Source organism: Mesoplodon densirostris, chromosome 16 (genome assembly GCF_025265405.1).
Source record: "Mesoplodon densirostris isolate mMesDen1 chromosome 16, mMesDen1 primary haplotype, whole genome shotgun sequence".
Lineage (NCBI taxonomy): Eukaryota > Metazoa > Chordata > Mammalia > Artiodactyla > Ziphiidae > Mesoplodon > Mesoplodon densirostris.
In genome coordinates, this window is record NC_082676.1 from 54255589 (window position 1) to 54269384 (window position 13796).

Here is a 13796-nt window from a genome sequence, read left to right on the forward strand (position 1 = left end):
CCTTTCAGTCTTGTGACCATATGTCCACTCCTGTCTCGTTCCTTTCTGGTCAGTTTAGTCACTTAAATAGAAACTGTTGTCCATGACAGAGGAGATAAAGGAGGACAGGGGTGGAGATGGGGGGCACAGCAAGTTATTCACCCGACGCGTGATAGCGGAAGGCGCAGCCCTTATTACAGGTGGGTGGCAGGTGATGCTCAGGCAGCTGGCCATGCCCGACTTTGCCTTGATAAAGAAGAGAACTTTCCCTTCCATTCTGCAAGGCTCATTTCGAACAAGGCACTTTTGCTTAGGTCCTGGCTGATGTCTTGTCCTCTTGGGTCTAGAAGAGGTAGAAGTCAGAGGGTCCCGTCTCCTAATCTTAGAGATGCAGGTCTTGCCTGAGCTGCCACAGATCATTGATGGCACACGTGGGGCATGCATGTGGCTCTGATCCCTGGTCCAGCACTCTCTTGCTATTTTGGATGTTGTTGTTGGCTGGCTTCTCTCTGCCTGGGTTGTTTCATGATTGCTTAGCAGTCAGCTCTGTCCCTGGTGTTGGGCTGGGAGATGAGACAAGGGTTTCAGGCAGAGGGAGCTCAGTGAAGATGTGGGCCTTGCTTGTACTGGCTACTGTCCCAAGTCCCAGCTCTCTGGCGAGAGTGAAGCTCACATCCCACTCTGCACACGAGGTGACCGAGGCAGAGAGGTGACGAGACTTGCCTGAGGAGGGACGGGATCAGACGCTGGCTTGCCCGTTAAGTGCTCTTGGCTCCCCTGCTTCCCTGTCTGTGGGATGCTGAGAGTCACAGGGCCCAGTCCTCGCCCTGAGGCTGATTGATAACTGAGGGGAGGAAGATAAGGCACACTTGAGCTGGATGCAGATGTGTAACATGAATTCTACAATGATGAATCGATGAAGGAAAGGTGGGAAATACACCGTACAATGTAATGACCGTGCTTTAAAACAGAAGGAAATCCTGCCATTTGTAACAAAATGGATGAACCTGGAGGACATTATGCTGAGTGAAATAAGCCAGAGAGAGAGGGGAAAATCCTGCAGGATCCCATTTACATGAGAATCTAAAATAGTCAAACTCGGAGAATCAGAGAGTAGAATGGTGGTTGCCAGGGTCTGGGGGGAGGGGGAAATGGGGAATTTCTTATTTATTTATTTATTTGTGGCTTTTTCTTGTGTCTGTTCACAACTATCTAACCACTCAGACTTAAAACTTTTTTTTTGAATAGACAACACATGCAAATAGTAAATAAAATAGTATATAAGGGTATTTTAGAACTTTTCCTTTCAACCCCATTCCTCACCCTCTGGTTCCCCTCCTTAGAGAAACCATGGTCACCCGTTCCTTATGTAGCCTTCCAGCAATATTTTATACATATAGAGGCAAATATATGTATATTTGTATACATACATATGTATTCCTTTAAAGGGCAGTGTGCCATAATTATTGAGCCAGTCTCCCACTGATGGATATTTTAGGTTGTTTCCAGTCTTTTTTGCCCTTTAAAATCAAGGCTGTAGCAGATCACATTCTTTTTTTTTTTTTTTTTTTTTCCGGTACGCGGTCCTCTCACTGTTGTGGCCTCTCCCGTTGCGGAGCACAGGCTCCAGACGTGCAGGCTCAGCGGCCATGGCTCACGGGTCCAGCCGCTCCGCGGCATGTGGGATCTTCCCGGACAGGGGCATTAACCCGTGTCCCCTGCATCGGCAGGCGGACTCTCAGCCACTGCACCACCAGGGAAGCCCCAGATCACATTCTTGATGGACCAGGTCTTTCTCTAGGATACATGTTCAGAAAGTCATGACACTGCACTACAACCTGGTAAAGAAAGTATGGTTATCCACTGTTTTCTAGATGGGGAAGAAGAGGCTCAGGGCTTTGGCCTCTTGCTCAAGTTACACAGGCAATGAGGGCAAGGCTGAGGTTCAACCAGGCCTCTGTGACTTAAAGCCTGCATCTCTTCCACCTTCCCCCACTGTTCCTCATTTCTGCCGGAGGACTTGGGAGCTCAGGGCTCCACAGCTGACCATATAAAGTGTTAGGGAAAAAGTGGACTCACTTCCTAATACGGTCACAAGAGGGAAACCCTTGGCCTGCAGCTGGGACCTGCTGTGGCACCGGGCCCTGAGATGCCGGCTGGGACATGGGAGGCAGGGATGTTGAAACCTGAACTTGACCAGCTGGAAAGGGGCTCGTGGGGATGGGGAAGCAGAAACACAGTCAAGTGCTGGTGGGCTGGGTCAGGTGAGACCAACCAAATTGGAGCAATGGAGACTGAGACTCCAGATTCTGAAGCCCAGCTTCTGTGTGGGGTGTGCTACTGCCTTCCTAGTCCTTCCTGTCGGGCCACTGTGCCCCGGAAAGATGTGCTGAACTGGACAGAGTTCAGATCTGTCTGGAAGCATGGATTAAGTGCTTGCTGTGTACATAGCACCAGGAGGTGTCCTAGGCAAACAGGAGGAAGGTGATATTTCTCCTTCAGAAGCTGATGATGGAGTTGGGAGAGCCATGCCTTCCTTCCTCCTTCCCTCACTCCCTCCCTTCTTTCTTTTATCCATTGTATTCAACAAATATTTATTGAGTGTCTGCTATGTGCCTGGCCCTGTGCTGGGTGCTAGATATACGGTGGTGTGCAGCTTGCAGTCTAGGAGGGACATTTAGACTGAGCCCTGAAAGAGCAGATGGAAATGGCTCTGGGAAGATCAGGGAGAAGTGTTCCAGGGAGAGAGGACATTCCATGTGAAGTTTCCAAGGTGGCAAGGTTTTCATCATCATGAAACAAAGGGAGCACTGGATGGTCACTAACATTTATTGAGCCCCTATTACCTACCAGGTACTGTGCTAAATGCTTCACGAGGGCTATCTCACAGCAAACCAATGAAGGAGCTCCTATTACACCTGCCCATTTTGCAGATGAGGATAACTGAGGCTCAGAGAGGACAAGAGACTTGCCCAGGGACACACAGCCAAGAAGTAGCAGAATGAGAGCTCCAACAAATCCTTGGTAGTCAATCCTATACTCTTAAACACTGCCCTTTACTGCCTCCAGGTCCCTGGACGGGTGGTTAGGGTTGTAAATGACACATTCTGGAAAGGACATGGCAGTGGCAGTGGGCATGGCCTGAGAGGAGCTGGAGGTGGAGTTGAGGCCTGAAGAGGAGGTGGGGCTTGGTTGGCCTTCATTCAAACAATTGATCGTTTGTTGGGCATTTACTCCATGGAGGCCCCAAGCTGGGGACCAGGACGCAGATGAACAAGACACACAGACCCTGCCCTGGAATAGCTTTGCCACCTGTTCAACGAATGTCTATTGAGCACCTACTATGTGCAGCCCAGTGCAAGGCCCCGGGTCACAGAGACGAAGGCAGCACTGCCCCTGCTCCAGGGAAGCTTTGTAATTAACTGACCCCTCAGGCATTCATTTAGCAGGCATTTAGTGAGCACCCACTCTATACCTGAGCTGCTTAGCACCTTATCTGTTAAGTCTCAGTGCAGGGAGTACCTCCCCACTGAAGTTTCTCTGAGCACCCGCCATGTGGGTTAGGGCCTTCTCTTCCTTGCTCCCAAAATACGCTGGGCTCCATGCTTGTTCTTATGATGTTATTTTTGAACGTCCTTTTGATCTGGGGGCTTTTTGAGGGCAGGAATGATCATTGATTTATTTGTCTCCAGCATCTAACACAGACCTGGTATACAGTAGGTGCTCAATAAGTGGCTGATGGATGTTTAGATAAGCCTTATGTTGACCTCATTCTTGCCCTTTTTGGGGAGTGGTGAGAACCTGGGGGATTACTCCCTCCCTCCCCCACCAGTCCTGTACCTTTTCAGGAACATCATTCTCCCTGCGCCCGGGCCCAACTCTCATCATCATTGTCCCTTAGCAAATGGTGCCCTGGAGGGAGGCTCCCACTCTTCAACCAGTTGCCAGCATGACTGAAAGCCCTTTGTGGGCAGGACCTTGTGTGTTTTGTCTTCCAGTATAACCCCAGAGCCTTGCACAGTGTTAGGGCACACACAGAATGAATGAATGAATGAATGAGTAAATGAATGAACAAATGATCTGTTGTTTCTGTAGGACAGGGATAGGTCCACAGCCTTATGGACAGTGTCCACTCCTCAGAGTGGGCCAAGTTGGAGCTCAGTGCTGCCAGGGTCTCGCTAGGTGACTTTGGTCAAGTGAAAGTGACTTTGGTCACTTCTCTGAGTGAAACCCAGTGATGGAATATCTGTTCTTCCTCCTTTAGTCACTTCTCGGGGGAGTTGGAGGGAAGACATGCTTCCTGGCCATCAGAGCCTTGGGCAGCACTGATGTTATTGTTTGGAAAAGCAGTTCCTGTGGGACAGGTTGGTGCCTCCCTCCTGGGCTGTGACCTCAGCTCATGGGAAAGGCCAGCGTACAGTAAGAACCAGGACAGCGCTTCCCCCAGGCACAGCACAGCAGGGTGTGCGAGCATCTTCACGCCCCCCCTTCCCTGTTCTGATCATTTTCACACGCTCCTCTGCGCTTGGTAGGGCAGGACAATTTTTTTTTTTAACATCTTTATTGGAGTATAATTGCTTTACAGTGGTGTGTTAGTTTCTGCTTTATAACAAAGTGAGTCAGCTATACATATACATATAGGACAATTTTTTAAGATTAATTAATTTATTTTTTTGGCTGCGCCCTGTGGCTTGCGGGATCTTAGTTCCTCGACCAGGGATTGAACCCGGGCCCCGAGCAGTGGAAGCCCCGAGTCCTAACCACTGGACTGCCAGGGAATTCCTGACTTTTTTTTTAAATTGTGATAAAATCCATATCATATGGATTCACCATATTCATCAGTTTAAAGGAAACAATTCAGTGGCAGTAATACACTCATTCACAGTGTAGTGCTACTATCACCACTGTCTGGTTCCAGAACATTTTTATAATCCCCCAAAGAAACCCATTCCAGCTAGCAGTCACTCCAATTCCCCCGTCTCTGCAGTCCCTGGAAACCAGAGATCTGTTTTCTGTCTCTGTGGATTTGCCTGTTCTGGGCATTTCATATAAATGGAACCATGTGATACGTGACCTTCTGTGTCTGACTTCTTTCATTCAGTGTAATGTTTCCAAGGTTCATCTGTGTTGTAACGTGTCAGGACCATTCCTATTTAAAGGCAGCTGTGTTCATCACCATTTTACAGACAAGAGAGTGTGTGCTTTGTTCATGGTCGAGAGTATGAGCTCTGGGGTTAGCAGTCGCAATTTTAATTCTGAATTCCCCAGCAGCTGTGTGACCTGGTGACAACCTCACTGAGCCTCAGTTTCCTCATCTGTCAAATGGGCAGCAGGGAAATCATAGTATCCCTGTCACAGGGTGGATGTGAGGATTAAAGAAGAAGATGACTGTGAAGTGCTTAGCTCAGTGGCCGGTGCACAGTAGATGCTCCAGAAGTGGTAGATGTTATTTAAGCCCGCGAGGCTCAGGGAGGTGAAGCAACAGCGGTGAGAGTGGAGCTGGGATCTGAACGCAGAACTTATAAACTATAACACAGGTGCCCTAGCAATCCAGTCTTGCCCCTTGCTCCTCTTCCCCTATATCCAGAGTCAGTGATGCCAAGAGGTTCCCACTAGGACTCTGAGCCTCAGTTTCCCCATCTCTAAAATGAGACTTTGAGCACATCTGTCTAAGGCTGCCACTGTGAGGATGAAGTGAGAAAATGCACACGGTGGTGCTCAGACAATGCAGGCCGTGGTGTGTGTTCTCATGGCTGGACCCCACGGGCTGCTTGTCCAAGCTCTCGTCCCTGCTGGGTTCTGGAAATAAGATGGGTTCTCTGTTTGGCAGACGTACTCGGGCCTCTTCTGCGTGGTGGTGAACCCCTACAAGCAGCTGCCCATCTACTCGGAGAAGATCATCGACATGTACAAGGGCAAGAAGCGGCACGAGATGCCCCCCCACATCTACGCAATCGCTGACACAGCCTACCGGAGCATGCTGCAAGGTGAGCCGCCCATGGGTGCATGGAGCTCCTCCTCCTCCAGGGAGCCCACCAGGGCTGCTTACAGTCACTCCCAGGGCCCCTCCTGTCCTGCCTGACTGCAGTTCTCGCCAAGAATGCGGAGTTTGGCAGGCAGCACTGGGCCTCAGGAGGGCTGTGACTGAAAAAGGGAAAAAGCAAACTGAACATCTGTGTTTGCGGCCCGGGAGGGCAAAGGAGGGCAGATAGCTTGGGCAAATATGGACATGGGCCCGCTCTGGTTTCCGCTCCAGAATTCGCTGTCCCCCCCGGGCTGCCTGAGGCCCTGGGCAGGCCAGCTGTCTGGAAAATGGTAGGATGCTCTCACCTGGGAAAGGAAGTGGGTCAGGAACAGCTCTGGGGCTGAGCCAACCAGATGTGGATTTGCAACCGGCTGTCACTCACACCCTGCGGGATCCTGTGCAAATGTCTTTTCATCTCCAGCCTCAGTTTCCTCATCTGTGAAAAGAGAGTGATAGGATCCATCTCTCAGCTTGTGGTGAAGATTGTAAAACAGGCTTTTCCTCACTGAAGACCTTTGCATATTACCTCCATGTTTATGTATTATTATTATTACTATCATTAATAGCTTTTACTGAGGTAGAACATACATACAGTAGAAAGCAAAAAGTGCACAAATTCAGTGTCCAGCCTAAAATTAATTTTTACTTGTCTACAGTTGTATAATCACCACCCAGACCAAGATGGGAAATAGTTCCAGAAAGTTCCCTCATGCCTCTTACCATAAATGGAATACCTCCTCGTATAAATGGATCTGGTCTTGAGATACAGGAGTTCTGCTCTCCTTAGACTTGGGAAAGGGCAACAGAAAAGAGCTTTGGCAGTTTTAAAGCTGTGCACAATTGTTATGTGATTTTTAGGTGTGAATAGTCTAGAGGTTGTAAGCTGGCAACTGGTAGGCTGGATCCAGCCCTCAGATAAGTTTGGTTTGGTCCACATGGAGTTTTATTTATTTATTTTTTTTAACATCTTTATTGGAGTATAATTGCTTTACAAAGGTTTGTTAGTTTCTGCTTTATAACAAAGTGAATCAGTTATACATATGTTCCCATATCTCTTCCCTCTTGCATCTCCCTCCCTCCCACCCTCCCTATCCTACCACTCTAGGTGGTCACAAACCACCGAGCTGATCTCCCTGTGCTATGCGGCTGCTTCCCACTAGCTATCTATTTTACGTTTGGTAGTGTATATATGTTCATGCCACTCTCTCACTTTGTCACAGCTTACCCTTCACTCTCCCCATATCCTCAAGTCCATTCTCTAGTAGGTCTGTGTCTTTATTCCCGTCTTACCCCTAGGTTCTTCATGACCTTTTTTTTTTTTTCTTAGATTCCATATACATGTGTTAGCATACAGTATTTGTTTTTTCTCTTTCTGACTTACTTCACTGTGTATGACAGACTCTAAGTCCATCCACCTTACTACAAATATCTCAATTTTGTTTCTTTTTATGGCTGAGTAATATTTCATTGTATATATGTGCCACATCTTCTTTATCCATTCATGCGATGATGGACACTTAGGTTGCTTCCATGTCCTGGCTGTTGTAAATAGAGCTGCAATGAACATTTTGGTACATGAATCTTTCTGAATTATGGTTTTCTCAGGGTATATGCCCAGTAGTGAGATTGCTGGGTCGTATGGTAATTCTACTTTTAGTTTTTTAAGGAACCTCCATACTGTTCTCCACCACATGGAGTTTTAAGGATACCTAAATTAGTTGCCAACTTTTAAAAATTTGGAGATTGTACATAGAAAATCAGATTTCTAGGTTGTTTTGAAAGTATTGGAACGTCTGGCAACATGTGATCCCACCTGTCAGCTGCCCCTTTAGAGGGAGTATGAGTTCTCCAGTTCCCCAGTTCTCACCTGGCCTGATGCACTTGTTTGTGTTAACTGCCTGGTCCCTGTGTTTGACTTTGCAACCCCTGAAATATCTTCCTCCAGGAATGTTCCGAGTTGGGAATTGAAAGGAGCCCAGTTCTGGAAGCTCCTGAGGGCAGAGATCCAGGTGTGCCTAGGAGATATAACCCCCCAAGGTAGAGGGGCTCAGGTATAAGTTCCCCAAGGGTTACTGACAGGGTTAGCCAAACCCCACAGGTGTGACTCAAGCTGGACCACTCCAGATGAAAGACTACCATTACCTCCAAAGGCTAGAATATGGAGCCTTGCAAAGAGGGTTGTGGAGATAAAATCTCAGGTAGTAAAGTGATGACTCTTGGAGTTATGTATGTGTTTTTGTAAAAAAAAAAAAAAAAAAAATCAGTGTGGTCTCCCTTAATGGAAAAGTATAAAATGGTGGTTCACACACCTCTTTGGGAAGCTGAACATCACAAAGTTACAGTGCTTGTATCATTTGGGGTGCTTTTGCTTGTGAGAAACATAGCAACCAATTAAAGTGGCTTAAACAACAGGAATTTATTACCTCGCATTGCAAATAGTCTGAAAGTTGATGATTTCAGGCTTAGCTAATTCAGCACCTCAAAACCAGACTTTTTTGGGATTTTCTTGGCTACCTCCTCATGGTCACAAGATGGCAGCCATAGCTCCAGACATCACATCCTCATGTGATAATATCCGAAAGCGTGAAGGATGTGGAGGGTTTGGTTTTTTCCTATGTTTCTTTTTTATCAGAGAGGAAAACCTTTTCCAGAGGCTTCTCAGCAGGCATCGTTTATGCCTGATTGGCTAAAACTTGGTCACATGCCAACCTCTAAACCAATCATTGGCAAAGAGGACTGGAACATTTATGATTGGTTTGGACTATTCCTGGTTCTTTCCTGGAGCTGAGGGAGCTCCCACTAAGCACATTTTATCTGAATACAAGAATGAAAGAAAATTTCGTTAGCAAAGAGGAAGGGGGGGAGTGACAGTGAAGCACTGCCATCGTGCTCTTAAAATATATATGTGTAACTTTAAAAAAAACTTGAATCTTATATATTGATTCTAGAAAAAGTAAAACATATATTTAAGCAAAAGAGAATATACCAGCACCCATAATTCTATCACCCAGAGATCACCACCATTAACATTTTGCTATGAAACCTTCATACACTAACTGAGCTGGATGTCATGAAATGAAGGACGTTTTGACTATCTGAAAATAATTGGTTCCAGAAAAAAATCACTTAAAACAGGCACTGTAGATTAAGGGGGAAAGGGGCTTGACGGGCTTGAAAGATGACACTGCAAATTATGAACACAGGCTTATTTATTTTACATGTAATAGGAATTTGGTGGTACTTTCAACTAGATGCTAATTCTTAGATTGAGTATAAAATTAATTCATTTTTTTGCCTTAACTTTTTTTGGACAGAACCATGTGAGAGCATAAGACACCATTCTTCATGTCATGCTTGATTTCTACAGTGTAGGGTAAGAGGATAATTTTTGCAGACTTATTGGAGAGATTACCACTTTTGCCACGGGCTTTTACTTATTTGGCGTTTAGCACAGTGCCTCAAAGCCCCTGTTATGTTACCTTTCCTGACGACTCTCTGATATTTGGTTGTGAATTGATCTGACTTTCTGTGGCCTTTCAGAGGGCATGGACATGTGACATTGCACCTTCAGGGAAATCAACAGTTTTGCAGAGCTGCCACTTCATTGTGTTTGTATCAAGACAATGGATGTTGACACCCAGTAATTGGCAAGGTGAAGCCTTTGAGTCGGAGGGCAGTAGTGATGCAGACCAGAGAAAGATGTTTCAGTGGGGTCTGATTTCCTGAATAGTTGTCTCATTGAAGAATATTTTTGTGTTGTGATAACTTTCATCTCCCTAGACAACTTCCCATCCATGTGGCAATGTTATACTCTATACCAGGGCCCCTGGGGCTGATAACATTTCATTCCTTTTAGGCTCTATATTTTAACACAGAATTATACAGTGAAATATAAAATTACTTAGAAATTTCAGGGTCTTCCCTGGTGGCACAGTGGTTAAGAATCCGCCTGCCAATGCAGGGGACACAGGTTCATTCCCTGGTCCGGGAAGGTCCCACATGCCATGGAGCAACTAAGCCCGTGCACCACAACTACTGAGCCTGTTCTCTAGAGCCTGCGAGCCACTACTGAGCCCACGTGTCACAGCTACTGAAGCCCACGCGCCTAGAACCCCTGCTCCGCAACAAAGAGAAGCCACCGCAATGAGGAGCCCGCACACTACAATGAAGAGCAGCCCCCGCTTGCCGCAACTAGAGGAAGCCTGCGTGCAGCAACGAAGACCCAATGCAGCCAAAAATAAATAAATTAATTTTAAAAAATAAAATTACTTTGAAATTTCAAACCTCAAGAGAAAATGACAGCCATGAGTGCACAGAACCATAAAAGATAAGCTCTTTTTAGATTAAATGTTAATCAACAGCTGCTACGTATGTATTCCTTTTGGCCTTACCTGGTGCTTCCTGGCAAATTAGTGATGACAGACTCCAATGGAAAAAAATCCCTCCCCCGCCAAGAAAAAATCAAGGAGAAAAATATACGTTTGGGAAAAATAATTTTTTTTCTCTAGAAAGTGGGAATTTGGTTTTTGTGAAGGAACATGTGGGCCCGGTTTGTGACTCTATTGGTGAATGTTGCTATCCCAGGCTGTACAGTCATTTGGCTTGAATCATGCTGAACTTTCCGTCTTAGAGGGGTCAAGCTAGCAGCTGTGGCTTCCTCCTCAAGTCCTCTGTGGAACAGGATGGAGTATGAAGAGGTGGGGCTGGGAAGGGGTGGAGAACACGTCCACTGAATACAGAATGAAATGTTTAAAATATGTGACGTAGATGCTTAAGTTCCTGAGGACCGCTAAACTTCATAAAACCCACAAACTCCATCCTTGTCTGCCTGCTCATCACTGAATCTCTGGCATGTTTGCTGGTGCCTGGTGTGGAGTAGCTGCTCCGTTAGTATTTGTGATGAATGAAGGAAGAACTCTCAGAGTTGTTTAAAGAAAAGAACCAACCAGGGTCAGGATGGGGGTGGGTGGGTTGTCCGAGAGGGGTGGGGAGTTACAAGCCTTGCTGGCTTACTAAGAGGGGAAAGGGGAGCTGGGGTGGCGTTCTGGCTGAGAATAGTAACAGGGGAGTTGGGAATATGGGAGGGGATTTCTAAGACGTAATTCACTGACTTACCCCCTCCCCAAAGGAAGCCAAGCCCCTGGGGAAGAAGAGGATGGGAGAAGTAGGCATTTAAAGATGCAGCTTATATATGTGTATGTGTACATGATGTCGTGTTTACTTTTTACATTTCCCAATTTTTTCCTTTTTTTTGGAGAGATGATAGATTCAAATTCAAAAGCTGAAAATTCTCTCCTTTCAACCCTTGTGCACTAGATGCCTAATTTGCCTCCCCAGAGAGAACCATGGTTTCTAGTTTATTAGATATTCTCCTAGAGATATTTTCTGCACATGTGTGCAGATACATATCTATTTCCCTCTCCTCGAGATTTTCCCACAAATATTAACATTCCATATGCACCGTTCTATAGGCTGCTAGAGTATTACATGCCTAAAGGGATTCTTTGTTCCTTTTTTCCATTTTTGGTTTTTATTTTTAGTGAAGGTATATGTGAAGATGATTCAGAGTCAATTCCTCAAGGCTTATTAAGGAAAATAGCTCTCCTTTGTTGCTTCTCTAATTTCCCCTTCTCCAGGGGTATCCATTATCAACCCTTTAACTGATTTTTGGATAGTTACCTCTGTAATCACTAAAAAACTTGAGTATATTGCTAATATCTTAATTTTTTCCCTGTTTTAGTCAATAGCCTATTGACTTTTCATCATGGAACATGAGGATTTAGCTCAGTCACCCCTTTGCTTTGCGCCTCCTGTCTCCTCCCAGCACACGTGCATGCGCGCCCTATCTCATAGAATCCCAACATAGTTTTGTATTAACCTTGATGAAAACTATATTCAGAGTTTACATTATTATGACTGTGTAGATGCTATTCACAGCTGAGCTCTGCACTGTCTTGTGATTGCTTTTTTTTGATTGTGTGTCTCACAACAGTGAGAGGCCCGCGAACCGCAAAAAAAAAAAAAAAAAAAAAAAAAGCCAATCTGATTTTTGATCCTTTGTGTATGACCAGTTTTTTCTCCTTCTCTGGAAGCTTTTTTTTTTTTTTCTGACTCTGCTTTATCCCCCTGTTTATGATGGTGGAATCTGGCATGTGTCTGTTTTCACCCATTGTGCTGGAGACTGAGTGGACCCTCATAATCTATAAACTCATGTCCTTAAATTCTGGGAAATTTTTGTGAATTATGTCCTTAATGATTTATTTCTCTTTGTATTCTCTCTCCTGTTTTTTTCTAGATGTTTTCTTATTTCCATAATGGAATTCCTAGATTGTTTTTATGATTTTCATCTTTCTCGTCTCATTTATTTTCTGGGCAGTTACCTCAACTTTATCTTATGAACCTTCCATTGAGTTTTCAATTACTGCTTTCATTAAAAAAAAAAAAATTCCAAGAGCTTTGTTTTGTTTCTTGAATGTTTCTTTCTTATAACATTCTTTTTCCGTGTATGTCCCTTTTCTTGGAGGGTACTTTTCCACAGGTAGGTCTCTGTTTCCTCCAAGAGGCATATTTTCTTTTTTATTTGTTTTAATTTATGTTTGTCTTATTGGCTTTCTTCAGATGCCCGGTGAATTATTGGCTGTCCATTCATCTGGGATGCTTTAATGCATGGGCACCAAAATGTTGATGGCAGCTCTGTGCTTGCAGGAGGAGCTTGCTGATGATGAGCTGGGCTATGGGCTGGTGAAGCTGGGCTGCTCCATCTGGGCACTTCTGCTATATCTTTCAGTCTTTTTTCTTGGGCTGATGAGATTCTTCAGAGAAGACTTGTGCAATCTTCTGCCTGGAGGGAAAATACCTGTCTACCACCATTTTGAGGGTCTAGTTGAGAAGAGGCTGAGGGTTTCAAACTGTGGGATAAAACTTGCGTGTTATCCTCCTGCTGTCAGTATGGTCCCTGGTTTCCCCCAAGACAGAGACCCTCTATTTCTTCCTCTCCAGAGGATAAATCTGCCCCTCTTCTATGGGTTGTGGGAAGGGCAGTCACTTGGCTGTAGGGGTGTAGAAGGTATCTGGAGTGTCTAGCAGCTTCTCAAACAAACATTCAATCAGTCGTTGTGAGGTTTTTTTCCCCCTACCCACTTCCCGAGGCCCCGGGGCTGCCAGTTACTGAGGTTTGGGGCTGGAGGCAGGGGGCTCTGCTTCTCCACTTTCCCCACCGCCAGCTTAGACTTCTCTCCTGGGGCTGTCATCACTCATCCCATTTGCTGGCTTCCCAGGTTGTGCTGCTGTTCTCTCCTCTTCTGTTCATTTGAACGGCTTCATGTGTTTTTGAAAAACCCCTTTACTGTCACTTTAGTAAGGTTTGGGGAGGAAGAAGCACTAAATACCTGTGTTCAACCCACTATCTTTTTTTTTTAGCATCTTTATTGGAGTATAATTGCTTTACAATGGTGTGTTAATTTCTGCTGTATCACAGAGTGAATCAGCTATACATATACATATATCCCCATATCTCTTCCCTCTTGCATCTCTCTCCCTCCCACCCTCCCTACCCCACTCCTCTAGGTGGTCACAAAGCACCGAACTGATCTTCCTGTGCTATGTGGCTGCTTCCCACTAGCTATCTGTTTTACATTTGGTAGTGTATATATGTCCATGCCACTCTCTCACTTCACCCCAGCTTACACTTCCCCCTCCCCGTGTCCTCAAGTCTATTCTCTATGTCTGCATCTTTATTCCTGTCCTGCCCCTAGGTTCTTCAGAGCCACTTTTTTTAGATTCCATATATATG

At 45.5% G+C, this 13796-nt stretch overlaps 1 protein-coding gene across 5 annotated transcripts in view; it reads left to right on the plus strand.

The window, feature by feature from the left end:
* MYH11 (myosin heavy chain 11) overlaps window positions 1–13796 on the plus strand; it is a 110076-nt gene that overhangs the window by 2498 nt on the left and 93782 nt on the right. For all 5 annotated transcript variants that reach the window (XM_060078192.1, XM_060078191.1, XM_060078195.1 and 2 more), the window contains exon 2: window positions 5810–5966. In XM_060078192.1, the coding sequence (XP_059934175.1) occupies window positions 5810–5966 (157 nt within the window). The remainder of the gene's footprint in view (window positions 1–5809; window positions 5967–13796) is intronic.